At 36.1% G+C, this 21,573-nt stretch overlaps 2 protein-coding genes across 3 annotated transcripts; one reads left to right on the top strand and one right to left on the bottom strand.

Moving 5' to 3' along the window:
* The first annotated feature begins 15 nt into the window (after positions 1-15).
* On the top strand, positions 16-19,409 carry LOC122631527 (fibrillin-2-like). 2 transcript variants are annotated; one of them, XM_043817314.1, is made up of 40 exons: positions 16-296; positions 5,152-5,234; positions 5,782-5,886; positions 5,959-6,093; positions 6,216-6,503; positions 6,853-7,101; positions 7,182-7,337; positions 7,515-7,799; positions 7,885-8,007; positions 8,107-8,355; positions 8,439-8,558; positions 8,683-8,898; positions 8,963-9,162; positions 9,237-9,417; positions 9,488-9,793; positions 9,860-10,201; positions 10,272-10,397; positions 10,482-10,815; positions 10,914-11,080; positions 11,152-11,480; positions 11,599-12,025; positions 12,125-12,478; positions 12,564-12,677; positions 12,749-12,907; positions 12,985-13,199; positions 13,275-13,632; positions 13,727-13,872; positions 13,946-14,054; positions 14,116-14,394; positions 14,499-14,924; positions 14,998-15,246; positions 15,461-15,664; positions 15,780-15,905; positions 15,979-16,218; positions 16,325-16,497; positions 16,568-16,762; positions 16,855-16,959; positions 17,041-17,193; positions 17,319-17,522; positions 17,593-19,409. In XM_043817314.1, exons 1-40 carry the CDS (start codon positions 118-120, stop codon positions 17,812-17,814), a joined length of 8,631 nt encoding a protein of 2,876 aa, XP_043673249.1. In that variant the 5' UTR covers positions 16-117; the 3' UTR covers positions 17,815-19,409. The 2 variants fall into 2 exon arrangements, with proteins under 2 accessions (XP_043673249.1, XP_043673250.1); XM_043817315.1 differs by lacking the exons at positions 10,482-10,815; positions 10,914-11,080; positions 11,152-11,480 and having other exon boundaries at positions 17-296; positions 11,777-12,025.
* On the bottom strand, positions 19,272-21,120 carry LOC122631528 (galactose mutarotase-like). The gene is made up of 6 exons (XM_043817316.1): positions 20,625-21,120; positions 20,351-20,481; positions 20,080-20,273; positions 19,821-19,994; positions 19,509-19,750; positions 19,272-19,425 (listed from the first exon to the last, which is right to left on the bottom strand). Exons 1-6 carry the CDS (start codon positions 20,720-20,722, stop codon positions 19,272-19,274), a joined length of 993 nt encoding a protein of 330 aa, XP_043673251.1. The 5' UTR covers positions 20,723-21,120.
* Between the last annotated feature and the right edge of the window lie 453 nt (positions 21,121-21,573).

Here is a 21,573-nt window from a genome sequence, read left to right on the forward strand (position 1 = left end):
ATAAGAAAAAAAGAAAGAAAAAAAAGGAAGAAAAAAGATAGGAAGGAAGGAAGGAAGGAAGGAAGGAAGGAAGGAGAAGAGAGGAATCGTCGATAGGAGAGGAGGAATTTGCGAACAATGTTACTTCGACGTGAAAGGAAACGTCAAAGGAATGGACCCTCGTGGTTGTTGATCGTAGCTTTGGTCCTTCTTACGAGTCGAGTCATCGAAGAATGCAATGCGACGGGACAACGTTATAACACGCCTAGTCCTACGCAGGAGTTGGATAATACATTGCAAAGCGTACCACCGACTGGGTGAGTATCATATTTTCTTCTTATTCATCTTCTTATTCTTCTTTCGAATCCGCCCTTTACCTTTAGGAACATTAAATTATTCCAATCGTTCGAATTAATGAATTATGATTTGTCATAATCGTTATAGTCGAAAAACCTAGCCTATTATCGATCTTATATTATACGAGAGAATCTTTTCTCATCGTCGACGATTTAAGGCTCGCTTTTAAGATTAAATACGAAAAAAAAAAAAAAGAAAAAATTAATGATATACGTATATATAGACTTCAGACGAAGTGTTTTTTTTTTTTTTGCTATCTATAATAAGAACGTCGAGGGCCTAGGCCTCGTTTAATGTTTTAAGATAAGTTGTGATTCATCATACTTTAAAACCACGAGGATTCTTAATGACTATTACGCGAGGTTCTTAATTACTAAAGCAGATCGTGTCGAGACACTCTCGTAGCCTTTGTGTTTTTTGGCTAATGTAGAGTCCCCGGAGGGTAATGAAAATCGCTTTGATGAAAAAGTTGAATGACGTAACACGTCGTCGTGACTCTTAATTTGTTTTACATTGGATGTTTACCACGTGTCGTTTGCATCTATTATAATATATCACTGATTTTTTTTTCTTTTTTTTAAACGTCTTTACAATGTAAGCCTTTCGAAATGATAATTATGTTGAATGAGTCGTTTTAAAGATATCTTTATTATTATAATTTGTATTTAATTAAGCTAATTTTCGGTCGTCGAATTTAAATTGAGCGTTAAACGTTTCTTCAATTTTTCTTTTATATATATGTATATATATATATATATATATTTTTTTTTTCCTTGTAAAAAAGCAATCTCTGAATTGCTCTTTATCTTTATCTTAAAATCCTTTGAAGAATTCGGAAGCAGATTTGCTATTCGCTGTTTCTTTACCGTGTCTTTCTTGACTTAGCGAATTGCGCGTTCCAAACCCTGATAACTTCTAATTGGGTTATCGCGGTGTTACGTTACAGCGCTTCGTTGAATTCTACTTGCTCGACAATCCACTTTTTTGCACCAAAAGTGAAGCGGGAGGCCGATAAAGCGGTGCACTCGCGTCTCCATTGTCCTCCCACGCATTCCTCACTTTACCAAAGAGAACAACGAGATCTTAAACGCGATCGGTAATTCGAGACCAACGTAAAATGGATTTAGTGAGAAGGATTGGGAGGGAGGGCTCGAGTGTGGGGGGTGCGACGGTGGATCGTGACGTAAAACGCGTAAAAACGGAAACAATTGTCCGTATAAATGGAAAAAGACGTCTAAACGAATTTAGAAAATCGTTGGATCTAGAACGACTTTAAGAGGAACGTTAATAAATAGAAGAGAAAAGAGGACAAAATTCTGGTATAACTGATATCGTAAAATCTTTGATCTCGATTAACGTTGCACCGTAGAAATGAGATTATTTATTCGAAACATGACGATAAAAGAAAATTTATAAAAACAATGATTAAAATAACAGACAATTAATAATATAGATGAAAAATTATGTTTGTCCTTTTTATTATATATTCTTTAATAGTATACTATTACATATCCTATATATTCGTTTATTCTTATAGTTGTATTAGTGTAAAATCGATTGATACGCTATTATTGACTCACTATCTCACAAAAATGAAGTACGACCGTGTTTTTCTTTCTCTCTTTATTTTGCCGCACAAAAGCCACCAACTCTCCGAGGCGTTAGCCACTCTCAGGGAAAAGTATTCAACATTAACTGAAGATATCGTATAACTGAGACCAGAAGAACTAGTTTGTTACGGTAAAAGATTCTTGGCAGCTCATTGCACGCGGTAGCGCCGCGATCTACGTAGATCTTTCTCCTCGACGACATCCTCCTCTTCCTCGTCGACAACGACAACGACAACGACAACGATTCATACCTTCTCGCTAATATAAAGACAAAAAGTCGTCGATCCCACTGATTTCACTTCGGCAGGAGATACATCGCTTTGTGAAAGATCGCTAATAAAAATATAAATCGTGTCTTTCTTTTTCCTGTCTTCTTCTTTTTTCTTTTTTTTTCCTTTGACTCTTTTTCTAACATCTATATAATAATAAGACGAAAGAAGACGAGTATTATAAAACGTTTTGGATATTTTATTTATTAATGAGATTAGAATCTCGTACGATTAAATTAACATGTTTCAGTATACTGTATTAGATAATGAAAGCGTGTCTTATGTAGGAATAATTTTCATTTTCGATCCCCGTTGCAAGCTGATCGATATCAAGGAAACCGTTTATATCTTTTTATTTTAAGAAGAAACTAGAAATAAAAATGTCCGATGATTTCTACAAGAAGGCACGAGTTTATCTATTACTAGCTGACTGTGGTATGCATTTACAATGATCCGATCTTTCCCAACACATTTTTCACTTTGTTCTTATTTATCTCTTCGTATGTCGTGCCATGTGAATCGAAGGCGACACGTGTTAATTATCCCGTTGATCGCGATCTTTCGCTGTGTAAAACATCTTAATTGATAGTAGTAACGCGATACGCTTAAACGGATAAAGTATTACTAATGAGCTCGACTAAACTAAGAGATAATTGAACTAATCGTTAGACATCGTAAAGAGCGTTAAATGTAACGCACATCGATTCGAACTCATCATATTTCAACACACAATTACTATTTCATTCGTTATAAAATCGATATTCCAATAATTATTTTATTTGATTCTAATTATTTTATTAAATATCCTTTGAACAATTTCAAATAAGAGAAAATCGAGAAGTGGATTTTTTACGAATTAGAAATTAACGATGTATATTCGTTCACAAAAATGTAGATAATTAGTTCGTTCTAATCCTTTCATCTTTACTTATGTTAATTTAACGACTCACTCTCTCTCTCTCTCTCTCTCTCTCTCTCTCTCTCTCTCTCTCTCTCTCTCGCTTGGTTACTTCGATACTACTTCTCGTAGATATATAACAAATGATTAGCCACACATGTCTTTAACTCGAGCGAAAATAATGTGAAACGAACGGAATAAGAAAAAAAAAAAAAATAGAAAAAATGCACTTCGTTCCAGGGGATTAGAAACATCATTAAAATAAAAGTAGACTTTAATCTGGCTTGAATAAAACGTTATCGCAGCGAGTATCTAACCGCAAATTCCTAGAAATATGAGTCTTTCGATCGAAACGAAATGATCTTCTTGAATATATATATATATACATAAAAGAGAAAAGAAAAATTAAAAGTTACTTGTTATCTTAAGCTAAGGATCGTATCGGTGTGAAATGTAAATGCCGTGAAACGCTTCACCCCTCCCCCCTGACCTGCCCCTCTTCAACACTTTGCTCTTTCACTTCCTCTCGCATGGTATTACGTAAAACCGTAGTTTAAACCAATCTAAGTGGCAGACTAACCATGAATAATTATGTAAGTGGCAGTCCTATTAAGCGTAAAATAGACCCTATCCTATTTTGGAACGTCCTACGATGGTTACTCATAGAATAATGAATGAATAGGTCTAAAAAGTTTATAGGACTAATTCGATTGATCGATCCTGAACATATCCTCCTTTCGATAAATTTATTTAATTATTATTATTTTGAGTTATATATTTTTTATTTGAAAATTGTACAAGATGTTGTATTTTATTTTATCAGAGAAGCTATATTCTTAAACAAAAAACAGCTTTGGTAACGCCATTTCTCAACCTTAATCGCAATGCACTCGCCTTTTGATCGCTTTAATTCTAATCGCTCGTAATGCACTAACTCGGCTCAACGCAGTGAACGCTTAAACGCTATTACACGCACTTTTCAATTGAACCTTTGAACCAGCCTCACCCACGCGTTATAAATAAATGTTTCTTAGATTAAAGCAATGATCGTTAATTAAGAAGGTAAACGAGTATTATCGAGACATTCTTGTAGGAAGTTCTCGATAACATCGAAAAGTTAAGAAATTTTCAAGAAAAATAAGACGTCAACACATCTCCGTGTTATTCGTATAATATGAACATTGATTTTAGCCTTGGGCCCGTTAAACCAAGGGTATTATTACGGTCGAGTGTTAAAATTATATCCTGGCTAGCGGTTTACGTTCTGCTACGTGTCGATCAATGGATTCGAACCAGAATATAAATTTAATAATGAACCGATTCCCTGTACATCGTTGAATCTGCATACAGATTACATCAAAAGTTTCGATCCTCTTTTTGATTTCATTCACGATGGAAATGTGATGGAAATAAAAAGTTAAGAAAGAACTTAGGAGAACTCAATGATCTCCTAACGATTTCTGGTCGATTATGTAAATATAATATACGATTAAAATGATCGTATAGAAAAAAAGGATCTTCTTTGATGATTGTTTATGGTAATGGAAATTGAAGAAAAAAAAAGGAAAAAAAAAATAGGAAAAAAAGAAAAAAGGGAAAAACTTTTCGCGGTTCGTTGAAAAGCACGGAACGGCGGGAAAATCGGCGGCGCCAAGGCGCATAAGTGGAACTACTTAGAGGCGGTCTATAGCAGCTGACGTTAATTACGAGCCGCATGATGTGAATGCCCGCCTTGTTCCGAGGTGGTACTCCGCTCTCTTCTCATTCTTTCACCCTTCTTCTTCTTGTTCTTGTTGTTGTTCTTCTTCTTCTTCTTCTTCTTTTCCCTTTTCATTTCTTACGAAAAAGAACAAAAAAAAAAAAAAAAGAATCTTATTTCCGCCTTTTCGTAGATGAGTCCCGTATGAGTCTTCTTAGGATGTTAAGACATTCAATTTATATTAAATCGTTATTGAATTTTCTTAGATCAAGTCCAATCTATCGATTTTTATATCGAACGATTGAAACGATTTAGATTTTAATTTGATATCATTTATAGGCCTAACGTGTGCAGATCGAGGTTCAAGAATTATTGTTGTCCAGGATGGTCGAAGAAACCGGAAACGGGACTTTGCGTTATTCGTAAGTACGATCGAGAAAGTTCTCGATTATTTAATAATGTCTAAGTATATGGATATATCTATACGATATAGAGAAATATAGAATACAGGGAGTAGGCTCGCTTTACGTTACGTTAAACGATAGGATATCTAATTAGAAGAAATTTATAATTTCGATCTTTATTATACTCTTATTCTCTCGTGTTTGTATAAGCTCTTTGCTAGATTTAAAGAACGTATGTACGTGGAACTATTATTAAGATCGCATAACCGGTCATCTATCATTACTACTGCTTCGAGTTTGCTTCTACAAGATGATAATTGCGCAATTACGTAACGGATAAATGAGTATCTATGCTACATAACCGATCGTTTCTTCGAACGAAACTGGTTTAATGGCCTGTTACACGAGGCTTCCTGTTGATCGCATTGTCTCCTCTACGGTTATAATTCGATTGGCCTTATACGATGTGTATGAATATGAAACGCGAATTAGTAGCTTAAGATCACATCGCAAGTGGAAATCAAAGATCACGTTTTACATCGATAACGATGATCTTTATTTTTAGCTGTATGCACAAGGAGATGTGGTACGGGAAGATGCATAAGGCCAAACATATGTCTCTGCGAGGGTGGTACTGTGGCATCCACTTGTGGTTCGATTTCAACAAAACGTAAGACTTTTCAAATCGAAAAATTTTCAGAAAGATTCAGTATTAATCAAAAATTTGATATTATATCGACAGTATCGACTCACGAAAGTAACAGTAACGTTGATCGAGGAGAGTCAGGTAGATGTAGAGTACACTGTATCAATGGTAATTGCGTCGATGGGAGATGTCAATGTCGAAGCGGATATCAAGGAGAGTTTTGTAACGAGCGTTAGTATCGACATATTTCATCTTCTTTTTTTTCTTTTTCTCTTTGAAACATTTTATTAATCGTTTCGTTCGATCAAGAGTAATTACCGATTGCGTTAATGAATATATTTTTTTCCTTTCAGCTATATGTCGAGAACCTTGTTTGAATCAAGGTAGATGTATCGGTCCGGATCGTTGCGCTTGCATCTATGGATACACCGGAAGACGTTGCGAAACAGATTACAGAACTGGTCCTTGTTATACGAAAGTAAAGAATGGTCAATGCTTGGCGAATCTACAGGGTGTCGTTTGTACGAGACAGTTGTGTTGCGCCACCGTTGGTAAAGGCTGGGGTCATCCTTGCGAGAGATGTCCTATGAGACTCGATTGCGAATTGGGTTATTTAAAGACCAGTCAAGGTCAATGCGTAGGTACGACGAGATACATCATTTTTCGATTGTATCATTAGAAATAATATTTTCAAAACAATATGATACTTTGTGATGCATGTCTAATCTCGGTTAAGGAAAAAAAGACTGAGAGAGAGAGAGAGAGAGAGAGAGAGAGATTCGAGTTGGTGTCGAATAAAATACGATTAGCAAATAAAGTTACACGAAGTAATATAAATGAGTCTAGGATAATTATATATGATACGTAATCATATATCTGCAGTCGTACGATCTTTCAGACTTACGTCACACATCAATTAATATCGAAGCTCGATATATATATATATATATATATATATATATATATATATAATGCTAATTACTTACATAGATATCAACGAATGCGAGGCAATTCCGGGGTTATGCGAAGGTGGAAAGTGCGTTAATACTCAAGGATCGTTTACTTGCGATTGTCCCGAAGGACAAGCTAGAGATCCCGAGACGAACGAATGCAAAGATCGAGACGAGTGTCAAGAGGAAGGAATATGTGCTGACGGCCGATGTGTGAACACCAATGGTGGCTATTATTGTCTTTGTAATCCTGGATTCATACAGAGTCAAGATCGCAGATTTTGTATTGGTAATTGGCTCGAGTCTGTTTTTATGATATCAGCAACGTTTGACAGTTATCGACATTTTATTCTTTAATGCTTATCGTAGACGGAAGACAAGGACTTTGCTATACCGCGGTGAATAGAAATGGTCAATGCAAGAATAGATTAACTATGAGACTGAGTAAAAAGGATTGTTGCTGTGGCAAGAATATGGGTAAAGGATGGGGAGACGAATGCTTCATTTGTCCTAATACTGGAAGTGGTATGTATTGAAACTGATCTATCATAGTTTTTCTAAAAATTACCTGATAATAATATTGTAAATAACGTATCCGTATTATCGAGAAATAAAAAAAGAAAAAAGCAAGAGAGAAGATAAAATATATATTACTATGACGATAGATCGTAATTACACGTCCCCGTTATTACTCAATTGTAGAAGATTACAACAGGCTTTGCGCGCAACAACCGCAACAATTCACGGTGATAAACGAGTGTGCCTTAAGACCTGAAATATGTGGCAATGGCAAATGCGTCGATACGAAGGAAGGTTACGAATGCGAGTGTTATCCTGGATTTACGAAGAGGAATGGTCGTTGCGAGGACATTGACGAGTGTCAATTAGGATACTGTCAAGGTGGTACTTGTCGAAATTATGAAGGAAGTTTTATTTGTCAATGTCCACCGGGATTCACTGTCTCAGGAGAAGGAAAATATTGCACTGGTTAGTATTTTTGTTGAAGAAATGAGAGGATCGATGAAAGAAAATAAAAACAGCATCATTTGATTTATATCGATTGATTACATAGATCACGATGAATGTCAAGATACTGGAATGTGCAATAATGGCCATTGCATCAATATGAATGGTTCCTTCAGATGCAAATGCAACGACGGCTACACGTTATCGCCAACCAAAAATACGTGTATAGGTATAGAAGATATCTTTTTTTTACTTTTCTTTCTTTCCCAATTTTTTTTTATTTTTTTTATTTTTTATGTGAATAAATAGTGAATACGTTTTTTAACAGATATCAACGAGTGTACCGAGAATCCACGGATATGTTTGAATGGTCGTTGCGAGAATACGCCAGGATCTTATCACTGCATTTGTCAGTCAGGATTTACACCTTCGAGAGATAATACTTTTTGCGTGGATATGGACGAGTGTTCTACCAGTGGAATGTGCGAAAATGGAAAGTGCGTCAATATGGAGGGTTCTTTCAAATGCGTTTGTGATTCTGGCTTTCGTATTGGACCCGATCAAAGTCATTGCATAGGTATTGAGGGTCTACATTCATTTTATTTAGTGATAATATCGAATATGTTGATTATTAATCAACTTTGTTTTATGATTAAACAGACATCGACGAATGTTTAAGTGCACCCTGCCAAAATGGACGATGCATCAATACTCTTGGAAGTTTTCGATGCGAGTGTCATCCAGGATTTAATTTGGGACCCGATGGTAGATCCTGTTTAGGTAATTGATTTATATTAATCAGAATATATTATTCGTTTATGTTAAAATATTTTATATATATAGAGAGAGAAAGAGGTAATTAACAAATAAAGTAATAAAATGAAAATTACATTCTATATCTTAGATACAAGAAGAGATCTTTGTTACTCGCAATATAGAGATGGTCAATGTTCTAATCCAACTTCAACAGCAGTGACTAAATCGAGTTGTTGTTGTTGTACTATAATACTTGGACAACCTATGGGTTGGGGTAGCACATGTCAACCTTGCCCTTTACCTGGTACCTCAGAGTTTGATTCTCTTTGTCCTCATGGTGCTGGAATGACATACAACGGCGATGGTAATTATCATGAACAAATCTTACAGATCGACAAATCATATTTACGATTTTCTATGTGCAACAGACATAAACGAATGTGCCCAAAATCCAAACATTTGTATAAATGGCGGCTGTGAAAATCTGATGGGTACTTATCGTTGTATTTGCGACAATGGCTATGAAGTTGACGCGACAGGGAAAATTTGTAGCGATATAAATGAATGCGAGCTGGAAGAATCCTTATGTAGTGGTGGTCAATGTAGGAATACACCTGGTGGCTATCAGGTAAATAAAAATTTATGTTTAAAAAGACAATGACGAATCGATGATTAGGCTTAAGTTTATTAAACTTTTATTAGTGCATCTGTCCGACTGGTACAAGATTGAAAACTGAGAATCAAATGTGCGAGGACATCGACGAGTGCGAAGAATTAGGGCCAGACGTTTGTTTCAATGGAATTTGTGTGAACGTTCCTGAATCGTACGAATGCGAATGTTCTCCAGGCTATATACTTGATAATACTGGACATATTTGCATGGGTTAGTGATATAACTCGATCATTTCATATCTTTTCATTTAATATGACCTTGATATATCGTATTACGTTAGACAATAGAAAAGGATCCTGCTGGACCAAAATGGTAGATGGTCGATGCGAGAACAATTTACCTAGAGTTGCTTTAAGATCGGAATGTTGTTGCTCCGTTGGAGTTGCTTGGGGAAGTCCTTGCGAAGTTTGCGACCATTCTCTTTGCGAATGTTCCAAAGGATACGCCAAAGTGGATGGTAAATCTTGCGTCGATGTTAACGAGTGCGAACTTAATGCTGGTATATGCAGAGGAGGCGGTACGTGTGTTAACACCGATGGATCTTATCGTTGCGAATGCCCTCCTGGTTTGACTCTGGATCCGACTCGTTAGTATTGTTCTTTAGATTTTAAAATGATAAAACTATTTCTTCATTTGTCGATATTCGATTTAGACACAACTTGCGTCGATACCAGAGAAGAAACTTGCTACTTGGAATACCGTCATGGTCAGTGTTCAACGGCAATCGAAGGACACTTCTCCAAGAGTCTTTGTTGTTGCTCCGTTGGTCGTGCTTGGGGTAGCGAAAAGTGTGAAGCCTGTCCAAAGACAGGAACTCACGCTCATTCGGAATTATGTCCTAGAGGGATTGGATTTACCGAACGTCAAGATATTAACGAATGCATCGAATTTCCTGGCATGTGTGTCAACGGTAGATGTAAGAATACCGTCGGTAGTTACAGTTGCAGGTGCAATCAAGGATTTGCTTTGGACGAACATGGCATCAAATGTAACGGTGAGTATATTAAAAGTTATCTGTTATCAATGAGAGGATATATTGAATAATCGTGAGAAAATATTCGTAGATATCGATGAGTGTGAGATTATGCACGGTGTATGCGGTAATGGTACATGTCGAAACACACCTGGCAATTTCCAATGCGATTGTAACTCTGGTTATCGTAGTAGTGACATTATGAAAATTTGTATGGGTAAGAAAATTTAACGATTTAATGATCTTCAATAAAAAAGAAAAAAGAGAAAAAGACTACCGTCGTATATATCCTTGATTTTAGATATAAACGAATGCGAGGAGACTCAAGGTTTGTGCAGAGGTGGTACCTGTGTAAATACCGAAGGTGGATTCAAATGTCAGTGTCCACCAGGACACGAGTTGAGTCCTGACAAGGATTCTTGCAAGGATATCGATGAGTGTTCTAGAACAAGTGGTATATGTTCCAATGGAATCTGCGAGAACATGATGGGCACTTATCAATGCATATGCGACGACGGTTATCAACAAACAGGACACAAGTCTCATTGCGAGGATATAAATGAATGTCTCGTGAACAATGGTGGCTGCGAAGATATTTGTATAAACACACCTGGCAGTTTCTCCTGTTCGTGCGGGTAAATAAACTTGTTGCATTATCAATTGGTCGATAGGCTTAAAGAAAATAATTCGTACCAGGTTGACTTATATGTTTCCAAACAAATGTTGAACACAGTACGGGCTACGCGCTGAACTTGGACAGTCGTTCTTGTTCCGACGTGGACGAGTGTAAAGAAAATCCTCGAATCTGTAACGGTGGGAAGTGCTCGAATATACCGGGTGGGTACATTTGTACGTGCACGGATGGATTATTACCAGGAAGGGATGGCGCGTCTTGTGTCGGTAAGTTTCATTTGAAATCATCTTTTGCAACATTTAGAGAGTACTTCGTTTATTGAAAAATTTTCATTTAGACATCGACGAATGCGCAACGCAACCACAAATCTGCGGTTATGGAGAATGTCACAATACGATTGGATCTTTCGAGTGTCGTTGCGAGGAAGGTTACTCCGTTAAGCCTGATGCAGGATCAGCCTGTACCGACGACGACGAATGTTTATTAAATGCTTATACTTGTAGCGAGTTTGCCGAATGTCAGAACACTCAGGGTTCTTACGAATGTACTTGTCACGAAGGTTTCACTGGAAATGGTATCGAGTGTAGGGATATTAATGAATGTCTTACCAATAACGGCGGATGTGATTCTAATGCTCAATGCATCAATACCGAGGGTTCCTTCAAGGTAATGTTGACTCGTAAAGTGAACTATAAAATGTGATCCGTTTAACAAAATTTAATTATCTATTTAAAATTGAATATGGTTGTGCAAAGAAACGAGTTAATAATAAAACGCGACGCAGTGCGTCTGCGATGCTGGTTTCAGGGGCGACGGTTATACCTGTAAGGACATCGATGAATGTGCAAACGACAATACTCTTTGCGAGAATGGTCATTGTTTGAATTATCCTGGTTCGTTCCGTTGCGAGTGTGAAATGGGCTTTATGCATCCAGACGAGAACAACGAGCAAGCTTGCGTGGACATAAACGAATGCGACATGTTCAGTAATCTCTGTGTGTTCGGTCGATGCGAGAACATTTTTGGTATGTTCCGTTGCGAATGTAACGAGGGGTACAAGCTGGATGGTTCTGGTGGTAATTGTACGGATATCGACGAATGCGAGAGTCCACAGTCTTGTCAATATGGAACGTGTATAAATACACAAGGAAAATATATCTGTCAGTGTCCGCCTCATTACGAATTGGTCGATGCTGGAAACGCTTGTGTCGGTAAGCTTGCATAATTGATATTCGAATCTCTTAAGAAATAATGCACGAAGATCAATTTATATTCTATATTTCTAACGACTGAACATAATGATGTTTCAGACAGGCGCGACGGTTTCTGTTACGCCGGTTTCGAGCATGGTACCGGCAGACCACAATGTGTTTTCGAGATGTCCACGTTAGTAACAAAGGCAACGTGTTGTTGCAGCATTGGTACCGCTTGGGGTAATCGTTGCGAGGAATGTCCCAAGCCAGGGACGAAAGAATTCGAGGAACTCTGTCCTGGTGGTATGGGCTATAGGCCAAACCGTGTCACTGTCATATTGGAAGACATTAACGAGTGCGAGGAACATGAGAATATATGTCAGAATGGTCATTGCACCAATACCTTTGGCAGTTTTATGTGTTCTTGCAACGAGGGTTTCGTTCTGGACGACATGAAAACAAGCTGCGTCGGTAATGTCGATGGACGATCGTAATATCCTCATATGGAATTGTTCCTTTCTTTAAAAGGATTGATCCTCTTTAAAATGACTTTCAGATATAAACGAGTGCGCGTTACATCCATACATATGTAGCGTGGGTCGTTGCATCAACGACCAGGGCAAGTATCACTGCGAGTGTCCCGAAGGCTATATAACCATGCCAGGAGGAAGTGCGTATTTGTAATAGTTTATTCGCATTCGTGTTTCTTAATATATTTTTAACAAGATTAACTCATGACAGAGGAATGCGTCGACACGAGGAAAGAATCCTGTTATCTTACATACGAATCTGGACAATGCTTCAATCCTATGGCTCAACCACAGACGAAAATGTTATGTTGCTGTTCGATGGGAGCAGCCTGGGGTAGTCCATGCGAAAGATGCCCACCCGAGAGGACACGTAAGAACCGATCGATTATTTTTACAAATCTTTAGTTACTAATTTTAAACGTAATCCATGAACCTATGTACATTTAGGTGAGCATGAAATTTTATGTGGATTGGTACCAGGACAAATCATGAATCCGATAACTAATCACACCGAAGAAATCGACGAGTGTGCTCTTATGCCAACTATGTGTACTCATGGTCGTTGTTTGAACACACCTGGCAGTTTCGAGTGCCAATGCGAACAAGGATACGTTTACGATCAAGATTCGCATCAATGTATCGATGAAAACGAATGCTTGCAAGTAAGATCTATACGATTATGTTTAAAGGAATATTTTTCTTCGATGATATTATTTTTAATTAAATATTTCGTATAGATACCAAATCCTTGTAGCGGTAATGCTCAATGCATCAACCAACAAGGATATTTCGAATGTGTTTGTCCTGCTGGATACAAATTAGGTATCAGTCGACGAGACTGCATCGACATTGATGAATGCTTCGAACGATCGGGTATATGCAATAACGCTGCTTGCAACAATCTACAGGGTAGCTTCCAATGCGTTTGCCATTCTGGTTTTACTTTGACTCACGATCGAGAAAATTGCGTTGACATCGACGAATGTCAACGAAATCCAAATATTTGTAACAATGGTACTTGCATAAATATTCTTGGTTCTTACAAGTGTCAATGTTACGATGGCTTCAAGTTGAGCCCTAACAACGATTGCGCTGGTACGAAGTACTTCGATATTTTTTATCAAATGAATGCATTATATAGATTATTTAAAAAATAAAACAAAAAAATAAACAAAAAATATTTTTTTAGACATCGACGAATGTAGGATAATGCCTTTCCTCTGTCGCAATGGCAGATGTCGTAACACCGTTGGTACTTTCATTTGTGAATGTGCAGATGGTTATATATTGGCTCAAGATAGACAACATTGTCGGGATGTCGATGAATGTCACGAGGTAATATTAAAAAATGTAACAAGGATAATACGTAAGAACTCTCGTTGATGGTAAAATATTCTTTGAACTTTAGATACCCGGCTTGTGTCCATATCCAGGAAAATGTCAGAATTTAATGGGATCGTACATATGTAGTTGTCCACCAGGTTACGAATTGAACAACGAAAGAAGAAGATGCGTTGGTACGTGAGTTGATTATTATTGTTAAATAAAATTAATTATTAATTGTTATTCCATTGGCAGACATAGACGAGTGTATAGAGACGATAGGTATCTGCGAAAACGGTCAATGTATTAACACGGACGGCGGTGTTATCTGTGAATGTCCAGTTGGCTTTCAATTGAGTGACAAACCTAATTCCATGAGATGCATCGACGTTAGAGAGGAACAATGCTACGATAGTTATAGACGTGGCCAATGCTCTTTCCCTCGGAAAGGTGGAATGACGAAGAAACATTGTTGTTGTACCATGGGTAAAGCTTGGGGAAAATATTGCGAGCAATGTCCACCAGAGAATAGTGGTAATTAAAAAAAAAATAAAAGAAAACAAAATTTATCTTCATGTATATCAAAGCGATAAAGATTATAAATGATAACTATTATAAATATAAATTTGTTAACACAGAGGATTTTAGAAGATTGTGTCCAGAAGGAGTAGGTCGGGATGATACTGGTATTGATCTGAACGAATGTCTTTTCATGCCGGATGCCTGTTCCGGTGGCGAGTGTATAAATACCGATGGATCCTTCCGATGCGAGTGTCCATCTGGTTATATTTTGGATGAAACTGGAAGACGTTGCATCGATAATAACGAATGTTTAACAGTTCAGAATATTTGCGGCAACGGTACCTGCACCAACATAGATGGTGGTTTCGAGTGTTCCTGTAACGAAGGTTTCACGCCAGGTGTCAATCAGATTTGTGAGGATGTAAACGAGTGCCTTGAATTAGGTAATCAATGTGCCTTTAGATGTCACAATGCTCCTGGATCGTTCAGATGTATCTGTCCATACGGATATACTTTGGCTCCTGATGGAAGACACTGTATTGGTACGTTTTAATAATCAATAAATTACTAATTAAAAAAAATGTGGATAGTTGATACGAAGTTTTGATTGATCAGATGTCGACGAGTGTGCCACACCGGCGAACAATTGCAAATATCAATGCAAAAATCTTATCGGCACGTTCATGTGCATTTGTCCACCTGGATATCAACAAATTGGTATGGCTGATGAATGTAAGGACATTAACGAGTGTGCTATTAATTCTGGACTATGTAGACACGGTCGTTGCGTCAATTTAGAAGGAAGTTATCAATGTTACTGTTATGATGGTTTTGAACAAAGTGTCGACGGAAAATCTTGTATTGGTGAGATCACAATTAAATACTGTCTATTTAAATTATTAATTTTGAAATCACGTTCCCGTGTCAATTGCATTTCAATAGTAAAATTACGATAAAAATGTAATTATTATCAATGTCTGAGACGTATAACAACTACTCTTGTATAACGATATGTTTATATTGAACGATATTTAATCACGTAATGCGATTGTTAATTTAAGTTACGTTTCATGGTCAGATCGTAGAGTTGGTTATTGTTTCCTGCAAACGATCGGTGGTAGATGTACAGCAAGGACCTCGGAATTACGTACAGTAACTAAAGCGGATTGTTGTTGTACGATGGGTGCTGCATGGGGTCCACATTGCGAGATATGTCCTTCGAGAGACTCGGACGATTACAACGAATTATGTTTGGACAAGGGCTTCTCTTTAGACGGTCAAGGTAAATATTTGAATTGATCTTATTTCTACTTGATAAAAAAAAAAAAAAAAAAAGGAAAAAGAGAAAGAAAAAAATATTCGTCCGTTTTATTTAGTGTATTATCTTTTGTATACAGATATCGATGAATGTAAGACGATACCGGATTTGTGTAGAAACGGAATATGCATTAACACTATGGGTTCCTATAGATGTATTTGCAACAAGGGATACAAATCTGATAAATCAGGAGCACATTGCATAGGTATATAAAACATCGTTAAATATTGATCTTATATTTAAACAATCATTAGGATTAATATAAAACGTGACCGTAGACGTGAACGAATGCGAATTAACTCCCAAGCCGTGCAAATACAATTGTCAAAACACTGAAGGAAGCTTTATATGTTCCTGTCCTGCCGGTTTCATACTAAATCCTGATGGCATCAGTTGTCGTGACTTGGACGAGTGTGCGACAGGAAATCATCTTTGTCAACAAAATTGTGTAAATACTCAAGGAAGCTATACCTGCGGTTGTCGCGAAGGATATACTCAAGACGGAGATGCTTGTCACGGTTTGTGATCAGACGATTTTTCTATTTGATTTTATCGATGTTTGGTATATAACAAAAAAAAAAAAAGAGAAAAAGAAAAAGACAGAAAAGAAGAATTTATTTATAGATATTGATGAGTGTGAACAACCTGGGACTTGTCCGAAACCGGGTACGTGCGTCAATACGCTTGGCAGTTTCCGATGTATCTGTCCAAGAGGATTTAAGCTTGATCAGTCTGGAAGATTCTGTACCGATCATAACGAATGTGCCGACGATAGTAACTGCGAACATGGTTGTCAAGTATGTGAAAATTATCATGGTAGAAATGTATCGTCGATGATCGTTCTAAGATGTTTATAAATATTTATAGAACTTTATGGGAAGTTATCGTTGCGGATGTCCGGAAGGATTTGTTCAACATCTCTATTACAGTCAGTGCATAGACGAAAACGAATGTAGCAATTCTCCGTGCGGTGAAAATACTTGTATTAACACTATTGGAAGTTACAAGTGTGGTTGTCCTGACGGTTATCAGTTTGATAATAATTTACAGATTTGCGTTCAAGTATGAAAACGATGGATACATTGTGATTTTCATAAAAAAATGATTTTTTTTTTTTTCTTTCGGACGCATTTGACATATCTTTATTTATTCAGGTCAGCGCAGGTTGTTTGGGATCTCCCTGTGCTTTTGGATGCACACCTAACGGAGCTAATGGTTTTATTTGCGGCTGTCCTACCGGTTATCAACGAATAGGACAAGTTTGTTATCAATGATATTATCTATCTGTTGCCATTATACTTCTTTCAGCAAATGGTCAGATTATTTCTTGTTTGATTTAGGGTCATTGTTTGTCTACGATTAATCCGTTATCTCAATCCAATTATGGAGAAGAAATTGGTAATGTACCAACGTATGTAATCAATCCAGATCCTTATCATATTCCACCAGCTGACGATAAGACTATCTCTACGGAAGGATGTTTCTCTTGCAAGGTTGTAACTCTACGAAATATCTTCCTTTTTTATTTTTTTATTTATTCATTTTATATATTTTTTTCTCTATTTATTACGATTAAAAAAAGAAGAAAGATATTGATACATTCGATTAAATATTACAGATAAATGGTAAAGGAAGACGTAGAAGAGGCGCGCGAATTAGATCGGTTGACGAAGAGTTACAACAAAAACGAGACGAATTAATGAAAAGACGAGTTACTCGAAAAGCAAGAAGACACCATCATGGGGAGGAACACGTTATGAAGATCAGTTTGCGTCAGACGAAGCATAGAATGAGGATTATTAAGTTGCAACCTGCTATAAAGGTAATATATAAAGTTTATGTTGTATAAAAGTGATTACATAGTTTATCATGTCATTGATCTGATATTATAGGACGAAGATATGGAATATACGATCGTTCGAGGTAACAAACATGAAAACTTTGAAATTGCAAAGGATCATGGAATTTGGGCACTCCATTTCCGTAGTCGTTTGAAAAAACCAGGTCAATTCCGTATAGTTATACACGGTCGTCCAAGAAACGGTATAACCGCGGAAAATGAAATTTGGGAGAAACCGTTGACATTTAGAATTCATCTTATAGTCACCGAATGAAATAGATCAAATTATCTACTGGCCGATGAATGCACGAACTATACGAGCATTAGCGTCCTCTTCCCAATGAAACAGTATATTTAAATCGCTCGGGATGAGAACGTTGATCGATTTACTTTTACGATGATTTTAGGATTAGTTTTAAGAATCAACGATATAATTTAATAATTTTATCTCTTTTTACTCGGTGGGCACGAGGGAGAACGGCGGGGAGGGTTAAGAGGGAAGGGGGAGGGAACATACATCGTATCACAAATTTGATCACAATTTCAAACGATAATTGATGCTATTAATTAACACTGCCAATGATTTAACTGATCGTACTCTCAATGTGTTCAAGAAAGAAAGAAAAAAGGAAAAAAGAAAGAAGGAAAAAAAAAATTGGTAATCTCGTGACTTCAACGTTTTCTACGATAGTTATTACCAAAGTTGACACACGTCGTCACTGCCAACGAAATCTCTCCATGAGTTCTTATTGACAATAATACTTACTGCCCGTTATAATGCAAAAGTCTAACGATAGTAGTAACAATCGATTAGAGTTGTACAAACATTGAAGTCTTATTCTAATTGTAAGTAAAACAATAATTGTACACAGAAAACAGATTTTAGCTTTATATATATATATATACATATATATATATATATATATATATATATATATATATACATATATAAATATAATTTATGAAATTGTAGCATTAATGTAACACGAATGTAGGATATAATTTAGAATGATACGTGAAAGATAAAAATGAAGAGACAAGATTTAAGTATGTTAAGCTTCGAATGAATCAGTCTCTCATTTCATTCATTATGTGCCTTTAAAATGATTTAAAGAGAATTATACACATACATATATATATACATACATATATATATATATATATATACAAAAAAGATATATACTTATGGAATAGCAATCATAAAAAAAAAAGAAAAAAATGAATCATGTATAATTTTCTACGTATTATCGAATAATTTTATAATAGAATTTAAGACAACTTCGTAAGAGTGCAGAGCGCTATAGTTACGCACATTGACTATGTGAATAGAAAATATCAAGTCAATTTTGTACAGCCAATCAATATTTCCTCTTCGATGATGATGAATTTCGATGGCAGTAAAAAAAGAAAAAAAAAAAAAAGAGAGAAAAAAGGAAAGAAAGAAAAAAGAAGAACAACTATAAATTAATTTTTGGTTAACAAACCAAATTTATAGGTCATGTCATGGACGTAAACTTTACCAGGATAAAGAATACAAGAAGGAAAATTATCTATATTAATAGCGTTAGGATAATTTTGTGGGGCTAGAACGAAAGCTCCGTGTCGGCGATAAGGAACACCTTCTTTTCCATAAATCGTCGAATTTATGTAATTCTAAAACGAACGTAAGGTATGATTAACTATCATTCGTTAAATTTTTATCTATTTAAATGAAAAACTTTAAGGATCTTATCATACCCTGTAATCACAAAATTCTGGTATATAATTCTCGCTATCTGGTGGATAAAGAAGTTCAGGATCAGGCAAATCGTTTCCAGTATAAAATTGTAAGCCAGGATGATTGGAATAAATTTCTAAAGTCCTTCCTGATTCAGGATGTATGATCCTTCCATAGGAAAAACAAAAAGAAATAATAATGATGAATCGTATCCGATGCGATCGGTTGTATAATATCGGATAAAAATTTACCTAGCATGAAATCGATAACACCAAGAACTTGGACTACAAATACATAGATTATGGTTGTAACCTCCTCCCGGTACGCGATAAAGTATTTCTTTGGTTAATTGTGTCGGTAAGCGTAAGTCATAGACCGTATTCTCGACAGAATGAATAACACCGGTCGGCAAATAGTCTTTGATATCCATGAACGTCCAACTATCGGCATTTATCGTTACAACGTGTTTTTTTAATTCTTTAGGACCCGCAGCCTAATTAAATCGAAACATTAACAATTATAAGAAGATGCGTTATTATCTTACATGGCATTTATCATCTTACATGGCCAGCCAAATTTAACAAACAATAATTAGTGACGTTAGCTGGTGTTGGCTCGGTAGCAGTAGCACGAATATTGATATGCAATTGATTATCGTCCGTCCAAGTATATTTCACTTGCGTCAACATATAACCGGGATATCCTTCTCTACCCGCAGGACTTAGATGAGACATTACCTATTTTTTTTTTTTTTTTGTAACTAGAAAGATTCGAACATACGGAATGATAGAAAATAGCCAATACGTTTTATTTATGACCTACCACTTGTTTGTTCAGTATATACGAATTCCAATTAACATTATCAAACCCAACTACTCCGCCATGAATGTGATCCCTTTCACATTTGTCATTGATCGACAAGGAATAGATAGTCTTCTGAATACGCATTTTACCATTAGCAACGCGATTTACTAGACGGCCAATGATACTTCCTGTATACCTGTTCTCCAAATATCCTGATTACGTTGTCATTGAAAGTAAAAAATATTGTATCGATTTCTAAATCTAATCAAACGCGAAGAAATGATCTTACCGTTCATGTCATCAAATCCTAAAACAATGTCACCTAATACACCTTTTTTATTAGGTACTTTGATAGATTGTATTCCCGCTCCCCAGGATATCAATCGAACCGTTGCTTTTTGTTTATTCGTCAAGGTATATCTGTTGGGTGGAGAAAAATTTATTGGAAAGCGTTGGATTTTTATTTTTATTTCATTTTTTTTTATTTTTTATTTTTTATTTTTTTTTTTTTCGTTGACAATGTAAAAAATACAAGAGAAGAAAAGAAACAGAAAAAAGAATACCTTCTCACTATCTCATAAGATCTTCCATATGACTTAATATCTGGCCTCGGTACAAATCCAAAGCCATCTTCTTGGATAGTAGTATCTTGGGCGGCCATTTTGCTAGGTTAGGTAGTTTGATAAATTTTTTCAATAGCATATCTTCGAGAAACGAGGTGAAATTAAAATAAATATGATTTAGTATGGGCACAATCAACGTTTGAAGATTTGAATTTCCATGTACTTTGTTGTACGGATAAAACGATTAATTTAAAAAGATTCAAAAGTCATAAGAGAGACGACGATTAACGGACAGAAAATTTCATGCGACTCATTTCACTCGGCAAAAAGGGCGAAATCGAGGGGGCATGAAATCGACTGTCTAGCGACAGAGAAAAATCCCATTTATATTAAAAGCTAGGCTCGTTCTCTTGGAAAGTAATTAAATCGTGTCGCATACGCGCGTAAACGAGTTTCACGCGAGAGCGACTCGATAATATCCGTCGTGCTTTTTACATTTTCGAGGCACTTTAATCACCGACCGCGCAAGAATCGAATCGAATCAAATCAATGGAGAGAGAAAGAGAAAGAGAAAGAGAGAGAGAGAGAGAGAGAGAGAGAGGGAGGAAATATGTATATATATATATATATATATATATATATATATATGCCTATGTATATATACATACATGGATATATGAATATGTATATATATATATAGGGTGTTCCGGGTATCTAGTAATGTTACATTAAATAAATAATTCCGAAATAAAGAAATATATTTATAATCTTATCTACTTTTTTCAAAAATTAATTCAGCTTTGCTTTTTCGAAAATAGAGCGTAGCACAAAAACATTTGTCCTACGTTTTGTCTTACGAATCGTCGAATTATTTATGGAGAACACTCTACTTTATATATACATACATATATACATATATATAAATACATATATAGTTTCAATTATCGAA

This window comes from Vespula pensylvanica, chromosome 9, assembly GCF_014466175.1.
Source record: "Vespula pensylvanica isolate Volc-1 chromosome 9, ASM1446617v1, whole genome shotgun sequence".
Lineage (NCBI taxonomy): Eukaryota > Metazoa > Arthropoda > Insecta > Hymenoptera > Vespidae > Vespula > Vespula pensylvanica.